General features: G+C 42.2%; 1 protein-coding gene across 6 annotated transcripts in view; it reads left to right on the top strand.

The window, feature by feature from the left end:
* The window catches only part of TENM2 (teneurin transmembrane protein 2), a gene marked incomplete at both ends in the record, with an annotated part of 473,693 nt that overhangs the window by 294,025 nt on the left and 165,866 nt on the right, over positions 1-13,802 (top strand). For all 6 annotated transcript variants that reach the window (XM_084215965.1, XM_084215964.1, XM_084215963.1 and 3 more), the window contains one exon: positions 5,511-5,745. In XM_084215965.1, the coding sequence (XP_084072091.1) occupies positions 5,511-5,745 (235 nt within the window). The remainder of the gene's footprint in view (positions 1-5,510; positions 5,746-13,802) is intronic.

Here is a 13,802-nt window from a genome sequence, read left to right as displayed (position 1 = left end):
AAGAAAACTCCAACTTCTCTTTCAATATTTGAAATAGTGTGCCTACCTTTTCATATATGTGTAACATACTCATATATACATATATGAGGACAGGACACTGAGTCTGCATAAACATTATTATTGAAGTGATGTGATTTGCCACTGACCAGACATTATTTCATGCAGCCCATGCACCTCATGCAGTGTGATAATGAATATTTAAGTGATGTATTTCAACACATATAATTAGTACATGGTGTCTCAGGGAATACTACCTTGTAGAGCAGTGAGTTTGAACCTTTTTGCAGGTGACCCTCATTTGAGAGAGGTGGTTATGGGACTGTAATCCCTTAGGTTTGACTCCTGCTGAAGGATCCAGTATTGCATTTGCTTGTATGACCATGCACACTGGCTATTGTGGGCAAGCAATGGGGTATTTCTACTTTTGGGTTTTTGGTTGGTTTGGGCTTTTTGTGTTTGTTTTTGTTTATTTTTTTGTCAGAGCAACATTTAATTTTGTACTGTAATATTGTGCTGGGGCCATGGCTGCAATGCACTGGCAGACACTGATAAGTGACTTACTGTTTCATATCACACATTTACTGAATTTTCAGTTTGAAATGTACAGTCTGGGATGACAGCCAGTCATTCAACCTATTCTCGCCTCAAAGAGTGTAAAAAACCAGGCAGACAAAAGAAGGAACACCTGGCAAATGTCTTGGGTTTCAAACAACAAGAGAGAGGGGTAATGGTATCCATGGTTAGGAGTGAGATAACTTTCTTCTGTACAGCATGTGTTGAAAACATTTTCAAAACATTGAGATGCCATTTAGCGAGGGCCTAGCAGAAAACAATGTAGAGAATGAAGCAAACAAAGAGGAGAACTGAAGCAGAGACAGCACAAAGCCCAGCCTGGGATGCTGGGCAGGAGCCCTGGTGCCACCCTGCCAAGCTCCCCGGAGGCTGGGGCTGGGCACAGCAGCTCCTGTGCCGCTGTCACACCCCTGCTCTCCCTGACTCAGAGTAAGGTGAGCTGCCTTGGAAGATGGATTTAGCTGGGAAGGTGGCCCTGTGGTGCTGTGAAACAGCCCTTACTCACTGTGATGGGATGATGTGGTTTCCTTGGGAAAACAGAGTGGCAGAGGGATTTGAATAAAGAACCAGCAGTGCTGCAGGGGAGGTTTCTAATGCTGGCTGACAAGGGTTGTCCGTGGGCTTTTTAATGATTTTCTTTCAATTCATCAGTTTTGGGTTTTTTTGTTCAGTATTGTTTAAAGCATTGTTTAAAGCATAAGGAAATAGCTGTGTCATTGTTCATTTCAGAAAAATAATACATGTTTGGGTTTTCCCTTTTAGTTCCTTTGTGAAAAGGAATGATGAGGAGGTGTAACGTCTCTTTAGCATTTAACAATGTCACAGAGGATAATTCAGCACAACTAAGATACAATCTCCATTACTTTTTGAGGTAGTATTGACAAAGAACTGGGATGCAGGGAAGAAATTGCTTTGCTTAGATTAGGGATGCTGCCTTTTCTGCTTTGTATTTCATCTGTGAGCTGGGAGATCAACTTGTTCTCCTCAGATCATTGTGTTGCTTGGATTTAGTGCATGAGTTAAGTGAGGGTACCAAAGCCTGGGAAGAGCTATGAAAAACTGTTTGACCATGTTAAAGCAGATCTGAATTTTCTTTTGTATTTTAGTCATCATTTGGATTGTAAGAAAGCCAAGCAGTGATGTTTGGGAGCGTGTGCTCAGGAGCACTCAGCCATCACTGATGTACCTGCAACTCTGGCACATCCAGGGGCTCTCTGTGAGCCCTGGGGCTGCCAGGCTGTGCCACAGCAGCACTGCTATGGTGCACAGGCTCCTGAAGGATGTGCTCTGTTGCTAGCCTGCTTTGTTTAAATGTTTAACCAGGCACAAGAATGAACTGAGCAAATTTTTTTTTTTTTTTTTTTTAGGAATTTTTGTTCTGATTAAACCCAACTAAGTCAATTGGGTAGCTTATGATTGCTTCAAAGCTACACAGATCAGACTTTGTATTCTCAGATTACTTAATTACAACACAATTTACCCTCACTCAACTTCTAATTTGCAACGAGTGCTGCTGATATTCTTGACTGCAGTAAGATCTCTTGAAGAATGACATGTTGATTATGTGGACACTAGGCCATGATTTTTGGAAAATGCTCAGCACAATCAATGTGTACTAAAATTGATTGGAATTAGATATGTTGTCTGTTTGTGAATTTAAATGAGAAATTTAAAAATATTTAAAAGCCTAAGTGTGGAGAGCACCAGTATTTCCAGGTCTTTGATTTTCACTATGTTTTTAAAAGACTTTTCCTTAAATTCTAAATGTTTGAGCTTGTATAGTGTATCCTGGTGAAATGACTAATTCAGTGAATAATTGAGAAAAGGCATCATTTCCTCAGTATTGTCCCCCAGACCAATACTGGCTACTGCTATACCAAAAATAAAATCTATTTCCTGATGTAAAAAGCCAGATGTACTCCATCAAGACACTCATTGTGCTTAGGCTTCCAAATCAAATGCAATTTCCAGAGGCCAGAGTGTGTCATGCCACGGGATCCATGGGGCCAATCCCTTTGGATCCTTTATTTATGGGACCAGTGATTTCTTCCTCTGAGCTTCAGAGCTCAGCAGATTTGCTGGTGAAGTTTTAATTTAGGCAAAGATGCTCAAAGAGAAGTGCTCAGATATTCAGATGTGAATCCAATTTTATATCCCTGGCAAGTTGAACAGTGTTGGGCTCCTGCTTTTGATTAATTTGAACAGGTTTATGAAGAAACAGCACGTTAAGCTTTTATCTCTCTCATATATACACAACTGTGTGCACGCTCCCTAGTTAGTACTTTTTATATATATAAGCATTTATACAGTTTAATAGAAGCTATATAATATTTATATGATGTTAATATTGGGTTTTGTTTATTTTTCTATATTAAACGCTACATTTGTCTTGCACCAGATTTCAGAGTTTTTGCAGCTGCAATGTGTGTTCAGTTACCTCTGCACAGCTCATTTTGCAAAGCATCTTACATTTACTGTGTGGGAGCTGAATCTTGAGGCAGATTAAATAATCTGTGGTAATTTGATTTCAGCTCTTTTTTAGTCTTACAGAAATGCTGTTCATTCTCATTGATGTGCACTTGGCTCACCACTTGGCTCACTTTTAAGAGCAGTCTCCATGATATTGTGGTGACAAGATTCAGAGTCTTTATTTAACTGGTTCTACTGTGGCTCTCAGAGCAAAACTGTTTTATGTGGCTGTGACTTTTTTTGTACTTATCCTTGAGAAGGAAAAGCTGCATCTAAAGTAAGCTAGGAGAACATGATGCACATGAATCTTTTGAAGTAACTATTAACACAAGGGCATATATTTGTATTTTATCACTCATAAATATTCACTTATTGAAATCCAAGCATGCTTTGTTTAAAGTCAGAGCACAGACTAGGAGAGTAATTCCACTTAAGCTTCAGTGCATGTGGATATTGTCCAAACACATTTTCTTCCTGCTGTGTCTTGCTCTGCATGCTGCTGTGGAATGGCACAGGACCTAGTACAGATTGGAGATTTGATGTTCTTGGAGGTCCAAGTGGGGGTTTTAAACATCAAACTTTATGGGCTAAACAGTCTCTTTTATGCTTAGATAAGAGAGAGCCAAGGATAGTGAGGAGAGATGCACATATGATGGCCTTAAAATTTAGGATGTGTTCATAAAAGGTGACTTTGTATTTAAAGCAGCTGACATTCCCACAGGGTGCACGTTCTGGCAACAGCCATTCAAAAAAGATAAAGAAACTGCTGTGTAGATTTAAGGCAACATGGGGAGGGTGCAGAATTTATTATTATTCATTTCTTAAAGTTTCTTGACAGAGGACAAGTTATACTTGCCTCGTGTAAGCACCGGTAAACCTGGCTCTGCTCCTCAGCAGCCTGTGCTTCCCCAGCCCTCAGACATGAACATGAGCAGCCTCTCTCCAAACCTGCTGCTGTCTCTGCTCTCTGCCTGTGTGGCTGTTAGGAAGAGGCTCTTTCCCTGCCCCTCCCTGGCAGGCAGCCTGCAGAGCAGTGCCAGCAGAGAGCTGTTGGTACAACCCTGGGGTCAGCTTGGGAAACCTCCTGAGATCCTCGAGTCTGACCCTTAGCCCAGCCCTGGCAGGTCACCCCCAGCCTTGTCCCCCAGTGCTGCTGCAGCTCAGGGTTCCATGCTGGGGAAATATCCTCCTGCTGCTCTGGGGGCTGGGCTTCAGGTGTCATTTTGTGTCTATTTTTATTTTTTTTTAAATAAATCTTGGCCTTCATTAACTTACAGTAATTACTCAGTTCAGCAGCTTTTCTAGACTTCTTTGTTTCATGTGACAAAGATCAGTCTTGCTGCAAATGATGTTTTGTGATGTTTTCTTTTTATTATTTGATTCATTAAGTACAATGAAGTACTTTGCTTCAGTTTCTAAAAACAAACATGCATCATTAGAATTATCATTTCTCTAGTATTACTGATTAATGTTCACTAGAAAACAATTTGATAAAATGTCTAAAGCATACAGTTCATAATAGTGTTTGTTTTCTTTATTCTCTTTTGCTGTTTTTATTAGACATAAATTATTGTAATCTGTGGAATTGCACATGAACTTATTTACCAGTCTGCGTTTTTGTTTAGAAAAGTGACTATGTTCAAATGACACCTGCTTTTCAGATTTTCCTTTCATGTGCTGTTATTTTAATCCATTTGCCTTAATGATTAGAAAAAATATTTTTCATTATCAACGCAAACATGTCAGTACTCAAAGAATGAGAAAAGTTTATATCCTTCTTTATCACTAAAAAATATCATCTGTCATTTTTCAATGAAAGAGACTGAAAGAGTTGCATAATTTCCAGATCTTGCTGTGTGTTTGTGGCATTACTAAATAGAAAAATACAGGCCAAATCCTGATCAACTGGAATAACATGAAAGATACCATCACTGCCATGCTGCTCTCTTTTCATATTTGGAGTTTAATCTTCTTGTGCTGGCACAAGCCCTGTTCATTTGAAGCTGATTGGTAAAATACAGTGAATGAGAGAAGATTGATTTCTCTGATTAAGTTTTATAGGGGCATAAAGACCATATTCTCAAACGCTATTTTTAATCCATTAAAGTTCATCTGCTCAAAGTCCCTGATAGAAACAGAGGGGGTAAATTTCCTCCTGGTAGATGGAGGGAATGGTCCAGCTAGGCTGCTCTCCTGGCTGCTCCACTGAGGAGACTTTCTCCAGGGAGAATCCATGAAGAAGTATTTTAAAATTTAAATACAGTCTTTGTCAGCATGCCAGCTGTGCAGGCTGGAAGCCCTGTTTTGTGTTGCTGATCTCCAATAATCACTGATCTGATTTGCCCACGCTTTGATGCCCACAGGTCCAAGAGGCACAGTCTCTTTTTCCAGGCAGTAGCCCCTTGAAAATGCCGAGGAGAGCAGTGCCACCACACACATTTGTGATTTGTTTTTCTTTTCTGTTTTAGGCCCTTCAAATCACCACAGCCAATCAACGCTGAGGCCGCCTCTCCCTCCTCCTCACAACCATTCCCTGTCCCATCACCATTCCTCTGCCAACTCCCTCAACAGGAACTCGCTCACCAACCGCCGCAACCAGATCCACGCGCCCGCGCCCGCGCCCAACGACCTGGCCACCACCCCCGAGTCCGTGCAGCTCCAGGACAGCTGGGTGCTCAACAGCAACGTCCCCCTCGAGACCAGGTGGGTGCTTCTGGCATGCACAGCCTCTGCACGGGATCCCTTCACCTGGGAAGCTGAGAGGCAGCGAGAAGCCTCAGAGAAAAGGAAAACAATTCTTATCTCATTTGCTTCTCCTGGGTTGTGCTCATGTGTTTGGGGATTGTTTACCCAAGGTGATTGCTTGATTGGACTTGAGTTGTTTTGAGTCATTGGCCAGTTGGGGCCAAGCTGTATCAGGACTCTGGAAAGAGTGAGGAGTTTTCATTATTATCTTTTTAGCATTTAGTATCTTTTCTGTATTCTATAGTATAGTATAGTATAGTATAGTATAGTATAGTATAGTATAGTATAGTATAGTATAGTATAGTAGTATAGTAAAGTATTCTGTATTCTTTAGTATGGTATGGTATGGTATAGTATAGTATAGTATAGTACAGTTTCTGTATTCTTTACTATAGTATAGTATAGTACAGTGTTCTGTATTCTTTAGTTTAGTATAGTATTCTTTACTATAATATAATAAGGTGATAAATTAGCCTTCTGATGAGATGGAGTCAGATGCATCATTCCTCCCTGCCACGGGGCTCGCTGTGCATTGACAATTAGTTCTGGGGATGGACACCCTGGGGGATGACACTGGTGATGCTCCAAAGCACACAGAGAACACTCTTGGATTGCTGGGAGTTGTTTTTGGTGTCCTCTGTGTCAGGGGTGGTTTTCCTGACACAGATGGGGAGTGAGAGGCTCTAGAACAGCCAGCAGCCCCAATCTGCTTTGCACTGGAAGGTGCACAGTGAATAACGCTGCTCACATCCCATTTTAAAGCCTTTTATTGACGTGGACCTTCCTTGCATACACAACTCATGCAATTAATACAGCATATTTATATCACAGGCTCAGGGACAACTTAGAATTCATATTTGCTGTGCTGCTGAAAAATTATACATTTTGCCTTTCCAGAAGCCACAAACGGAGGCTCACTTGACATTATGCATTTTGGGAGACTTTGAGAAACAATCCGAGATTCATGACTGACAGTACTATAATTTTAATTTATACCTCATCCAGCATGCAAGTTCATTTTAATCTCTTTTGTACATGTTAACAGCTTGATGCCTGTGGGGCAAACAGCAGCATATAAATGAAAAGGTGCAGCACTTAGGCCTGACAGAGAAATAAATAAATAAATGCCTGACATGCTGCTGGTCTAAATATTCTGGTTTGTTGTCATTTGGGGTATGGAATGTCAAACATACTTAACTTGCACTTTAAATAGCAGAGCTGGCAGAGCTGATCTCTCAGAATTTAAAATTAGCCATTGTGGTGCTGAATAAAGTGCTTGGAAGAGCAGGGTGGTGTTGCTTGCCCAGAGAGTGACAAACACAGCGAGCAGGTGGAGGAGCTGGGCTGCTGGGAGCACTGGCTCCTGCCAGGGTTTCAGCTGCACGGTTGCCACAGCTTCTGGGATGTTATGTTTGGTTTGCAGCCTCCCAGGGCTTCAGTGGGGCTCTGCTGGATCACACCCCGAGGAGCCACATCTGGGGGAGTTACAGCCCCCTCCAACACTCCATTAAAGGCTGCTCCTCTGGTTGGGAGCTCTGCGAGGAGCTGGTGCTGGAGCTGACAACACTGAGGCTGGTGTCACTCAGGGGTTAATCAGCCGTGGGTGACAGTCCCATGGGGAGGAAATGAGCCTGGGAGGGGCAGGGAGGCTGGGCTGGGCTGGGCTGGGCTGGGCTGGGCTGGGCTGGGCTGGCACAGGGGGCTGCCCTCGCTTTGTCCTGCTCTGCTGAAATGGGAACGTGGCTGCCATGAAGAAGTGGGAAGCCAATTCAGGTTATCCAAAGCTGAGACTGCCAAAAAGGGAAGGGAAAGGTATTCTTGCTTACTGAAGGTTTGGAGCTAACTTGGGCCAAAAAAAAAAAATTTTAAAAAAATCCCAAAAACCCTTAACTCTGAACTGCCCCTTCTGTGAGAACCTCTGCTATTTTATAGAACTTAATTTTGACATCCTGAATTTTTTATTTATTGCTAAGAATTACAAGATAGAAGTGTTGGTCCTGTCCAGCCAGACTGGTTCTTGCAGTGTGGTTCATTGCCCAGGATTAGTACCTACTTTTAATTCTGATGTAGAGTGGCCATGTGCTGTGCCTGGTCTGCCTCTTCCTCTATGGAATTGTTCTTGGGTACAGCAACATCTGAAATATGCCATTGCTGAAGGCTCAAGACTGTCCCAATTTACCAATCACTTTGCCTGGAGGGAATTCCTTGGGATATTCACAGAAGGATTCTTTGCCATCATGCTGGCATCCCTGAGCCACAGCAGTGGGCATTGTCTGGCTGAGTTTTTTACTGTCTGATTTTGTACCTATTTCCAGCCGGAGGTGACTGTGAATGCCTTTACTGACTTTGGTTCTTCTCTTTTTTCCTTATCCTGCAACCTCTGGGAGTGTGTGTGTACATGACAAAAGGTTACTTTGTGAATCCTGTTATTTTTGGAGGTTGCAGGATGCCCGACAGTTAATTGGAGCTCTTTGGAAGACAGGTTTGTCACAGGCAAGCATTAAACTATTAGAAAATGTCCTGGCAGAATTGCTGTCTTCCAAGACTATTCCAGAGCTGCTTCAGGATCAATTTTAGTTCTTTTCTGAAATTACACACCTGACAGGGCTTGATGACAAGTTTCATCACAAGAATATTAACTCAAAAATGACTGAATCTGATGCTTGTGAAATCATTGAGACTTTCAGAATTACCCTGTAATTCTTTCACTTTAAAACTGGTGTTTCATCTACATTCATTCCAGTAGCCACAAAAAAAAAAAAAAACCATAAGGTGTCTTTTTGGTAACTTTTTACTTCAGCCTTTACTTTAAAGCTTTATGTTGTTGCAGAACATTGACCCCTCTCATGCTGCCTCTTCACAGTGCATCACTCTAATTTTTTTATCTTGTTATCTGTTTATTAATCTCAGTAGAGGAGTGCTCAGGAGGCAAAGCCAGCACTGACAGCACCTGCTTTATCAAGAGAGGGTTTCATAACTCTTAGTTTTCATCTTTCAGTTACCTTCACTAGATTCTGTTCTCAACTGAACATGATGTGCAAGTGGTCACGTTACTGATTATGAAACAGAAGGTGGCACCTGAGCTGTCTGAAGGGAATGCTTTGTGTCAGCACTACAAAACTCAGATCACAATTTAGATTCCAGATGTCTCTTTATCTAACAGTACCAAGTGCTGAAATCATTGAATAATACAACACACGTCTGCATGTTGCTTTTTTTTTTTCTTTCTGGTAAGAATATTTTAACCTTCCCTTTGTTCCTTTGCTGTCTTAGGCAGTTTGGGCTAAATTCAGACTGTTTGGAGACATCACATTTTCCAAATATATCCTTTCTCTGTCTTTTGTTTCAGTATTGATTGGAGGTTGCTAATCACATTTGGTTTATTTTCTTCATGATGTAAAGGGAGCTTTTACTGCTTACACATGTTTTCATGTGGCCTTTTCAGGTAACTGTGCCCAAATCCTTGTGTATCCTTTGTGGTGCTGTATTTGTTACATAATTACATTTATCTGTATTGCAGCAGCTCATTGCTTCTAGTGGAGTTCTGAGTTTGCAGCATACCTGTGCTGAGTTTCTCATTGTGCATATTTAGAATTGTACAATGGTTTGGGTTGGAAAGAGCTTAAGGATCATCATGGGCAAGAACACCTTCAACTAGATCAAGCTCCTCAAAGCCCTGGCTGACCTGGCCTGGAACACTTCCAGTGATGTGTGCTTGATTTCAGGGTGGTTGTTCCTGGTTCAGGTAAACAAAGAGGCTGTGCCTTCCCTTCCCTGCTTTATGGCTGCATCAGGCTCCCAGGCTGGCTACATAATCCCTGTTTTCTTTGAAATAAGGCTCTGGAATGGGAGGGTTGAAATATCTCTAAGTAAGGACACAGTAATGCTTGGCTGTAGCATTTTTATGGTGCTATTTTTATGGTTCATTTCTGCAGTATTTAGCTTCTTTACCTTTAGGCTCAGAGCTGCTGTTTAATGCTCTTTAACTTTTATTGTCCTCTTGCAGTCTGTTTCAAAGCATCTCCTCCTCCTAACAAAGTGCTGGTTTCTACCTTCTCCAGTTGAGAGGTGTTCCTTTATTGCTGCTCTAATCATTGCTTTCCAAGGGGATGTGTGATGAAAACACTGCCTTTGAACATCCCAGGGTGGGTCTCCTTCCTTCCTGACAGCCAGAGGGGCAGTGCTCTGCTTTAAAGCTGGGAATGCTTTGAGGGCACAGGGAGAAAGGAATGGCTTTGCAGGGGAGGTTCCAGTGGCTCCTCACACAGCAGGAATCCTTTGGGATGAGAACCCCACATGGGCACTGGGATGGCTGGTGAGGGAGGAGAACAGAGGAGCTTCCATGGATGGATGTTTCATTGAGATTGCCTGATTTATTAATGCCTCTTTCAGTACTTTATATAGATGTAAAATTAATTGTTGCCATTATAACTAATAATACTTAATTCAGGAGAAAAAAAAAAGGATAGAATTAAATAGAAATTACTCTTATTCTTCAGTTCTCATAATTAGCCTCGTAATTTGAAAAAATTTCAGTCCAAATCTTTCAGTTGCAAAGATAATTTTATATCTGTGTCTATAATTTCTTTGTGCTTGCTCACGAGGATGTGATGCTAGGCTTTAAGGAAGACTGTGACATGCTAATGTTTCTTCTGTGATTCAGGAGGAAGGATGATGGCCACCCTTCTGGTGATTATGAAATAGGTTTCTTTAGAACTTGTGGGCTGTAGTATAAGACCAATGATTCGAATACGAGGTCATTCGTGCCAAGTTCAGTATAAAGATTGAGAAATCTGAAAATTTAACCTGAAAAGAATTGCTATGAACGTTAAAAGAACTCTTCAAAGTATTTGCCTTTTCCTGAGGTTCAGGCTGCATTTGTTACTTTGCTAGGCTGATTCCAGCACAGTCACTCAGGTGAGTCTGAGGACAGCAGTGAGAGCAGAAAGGATGGAGCAGCAACGTGAGCTGCGTGCCACTGTGCACCATGCAGTGCTTGAACTCAAAATCCTGGGGCAGCACAGCTGGGAAACATCTGCACCCAGTGCTCCAGTTCATTGCAGGGCAGGAATGGACCCAGTGCACTGAGCCAAGAAAGGCAGTCAGGGTAAAAAAGCCAAGAATGGGGCACACGAGGAAAGGCATTTAACAGTGGGGGAAAGCAATATGAATTTTTTTTTAAAGAAAAAATTAAATATCTGAAATGTCCTTAATACCACGTTCGCATTTTTTTACCATGTTGGGGTGTCAAGATCAGCTGCAGAACTTCTGAACTGAATATGTAAACTTGAAGTTTCTGAATGTGTTGAAGTTCCAAGCTACAACTGCTCTCTGCAATTGTCTGCCTATTTTCAATGATGTCTCAATATTTTGATATCTTTGTACATGATGCAAAATGTTCTGGAACAGAACAGTGAAACAAAATTTCCTTTCCTTTTGTTAATGCGATTTCCTAGGATATATTTGGCATAACAAACAACTACTTGGAGCAGTGAAACGAGTCCTCACTCTAATTTTGCTTTGTCTGTTGTGACTTTCTCTTACCATTTACTTGCAGCTACAGGTTCATATGTAGAGCAGGTTCTTCCTCTGAGACTGAAGGCTGGGGCAAGAACTGACTCCTTCATTCTCTTGTTCCTGCATGTGAAGGTTGCAGAAAGGTTGTGGGGACTTTCCAAATAATTGGAATCTGCATAGATGGATTCTGGGCCTGTCTAAAAATCAAAAGCACTTGAAAGAGTCAAGGAAAGCACAGTCAAAAGAATCCCCAAGGACTTTAAACACATTTGGGCCATGTACTTGGAGGATTGCAAAAGCACTGTAAAAAGGTCATTTCTAGCAGTATCATTTTCATAACAAATATGGGCATGAATAGGAGGGAGAAAAGGGGGAAGGGAAACACTACAAAAGCAGGATACATAATGATGATTCAGAAAATCCATCTAGATGTACTCCCACTCACGTACACATAAGCTCAAAGAAGTTTTTACTGATTGCAGATAATTGCATGTTTTCATGATCTTGTCTTTTGCATTTTTAACTTCTGGGTTGTGCAGAGTGAACAGGCAGCATGAGTGACTGCACAGGAATAGACAGGCATGTTTAGGGTCTTTATGAAAAAAAGTCTAGAATTATGTGATTTTAATTCCTCTTTATTTAAGTTTATGTGTTGACTGATAAATTTCTCTGAGTTCTGAGTTTTATTATTCTGTTCTATGACTTATAGAATTGAAGTAGCACTGTTAGTACTTTTTCTTTTTTTCTTGTTAAGTGAGTAGTTGAATGAAGAGATAGTGGAGAGCTTACATGTATGCCTTTTAAAATAGAAGTGTTTTGAAATAAGGTTCATTAATTGATGTAGAAAGTTAAAACTGCATGGACCCATTGAAATGCAAAACACTGTTATCATAATCCTCACCACTGGAATAACAAATGGAGGCATTATTGCATTTCATCACTTGGCTCTATGCAACAGCTACTCAGTACCCTGTGGCAAAAAAAGACACAAGGTTTTCTGCTTAAGAAGAGAAAGTTCCTGTGGTTGAGTCGATTCAGAACTCCTAAATGTTCCTGGATCTGCTGACTGATCCTGCCACACTTCCATGTACATACATGTGCAAAGACCCTGATTATTTGTGGGTTTGTGTGTAGCTGTGCCTCTTAGTCTTTACTAGGCATTAAGCAGCAGTTTGATTGCTCTGTTCCTGCAGAATAAACAGTAGTGCAAGAAGGAGATTCATAAATCTAAAGGGCAAAGCTGGCTATTGAGTGGCTAACTCCCACAAAAGCTGACTAGGATTCAAGCAGACAGGCTGAATGGGTGGGCTCATACCTCTTGCAGAGTACCTGGAATCTTTTAGACCACAGACCCAGCAGTCAGGAAGGTGATGGGTGCCCCTGCAGCTCCCTGGAGCTGCCATGTGCCTATTCCTCTTCTAGATTTTATTTCCAAATTGGTGTTCTCCATCTCAAACTCTTGAGTTGCATGTGATCCCCAGTCCAGCAGTCTCTATATTTCATCTGGATATATCTCTCTATATTTTCCACATCGCCTTTCTCCAGCCTCTCTCGCAGCTCTGCAGTGTCACAGCTCAGCAGCCTCCGAGCAGCCTGGGACAGGGCAGGGCTGTGGGGACAAGCCAGAGCCAGGAGCACGTGGTGAGAGCCCCCAGAGAACTCTCCAGGGGTCAGCTCCCAGCGGGATTAGGGAGAGAGAAGGCTATAAAAGTGTACCCAAGGGGATCTCAGCTTGCAGTGAGGAGCAGGTGTCCTGTGGAGAGGTGCCCGCACCGAGCCATCGCTGCCGCCGTCCCGCAGTGCAGCTGTTCTGCCTCTGTGCCTTTGTGAGCAATCCTGCTTGCTTTTGTTTCACAGTATGACAGATCAAGGTGCCCAAAGGTTGGCACCTGCTTTTCTGTACACCACCCTGCCCAGCTGCCAGGCAGGGTTCAATTACTGTGCTTCACACGTCCAGCTGTGTCTTTGTTGGAGGGTGGCAGTGGTGACTCTCGGCAGCCTCTGTGACACTGCTCTTCTCTCTGCAGCCTTTACAACACTTTGCCTGGGGGTGTGGAGAACCCAGCCTTAAGGAACCAGCAAGGATTTTAAGGAGCTGGAGCTGCTCTGGGTGCTGGGGGCTGCTGCCAGGATCAGGAGGTGGCAGTGGGGACAAGCGTGGCAGTGAGACTGAGCTGTTCATCCTGAGTTACTCTTCAGTGTAGTTACTTCCTTTTTTTCCTAGTACTCCTCCTTAGTTCTGTATCAGTATCTCCAGCAGGCTGAAAATCACTGAAATAGTGTCTTGAGGACTGTCCTCTGTTTCCACAGGCATTTATTTGGGCGTGGGGGTGCACAACACACAGGTAGGGAAAATGGCCAGTGGGTTTATATGCATGTGTATTTAAACAGCTTTCCACTGAAAAATCTGTTTTACTGAGTTTAGTCTGTGGATTTGACATGATTGAGACAATTTCTTGTAACTCTACCATTTAAACACAAATGGATAACACTTGTTA

Source organism: Fringilla coelebs (genome assembly GCF_963513975.1).
Source record: "Fringilla coelebs genome assembly, chromosome: 15".
In the NCBI taxonomy this organism is placed as follows: domain Eukaryota; kingdom Metazoa; phylum Chordata; class Aves; order Passeriformes; family Fringillidae; genus Fringilla; species Fringilla coelebs.
The sequence above is the reverse complement of the archived record's forward strand: the minus strand, read 5'-3'. Positions and strand labels throughout refer to the sequence as shown.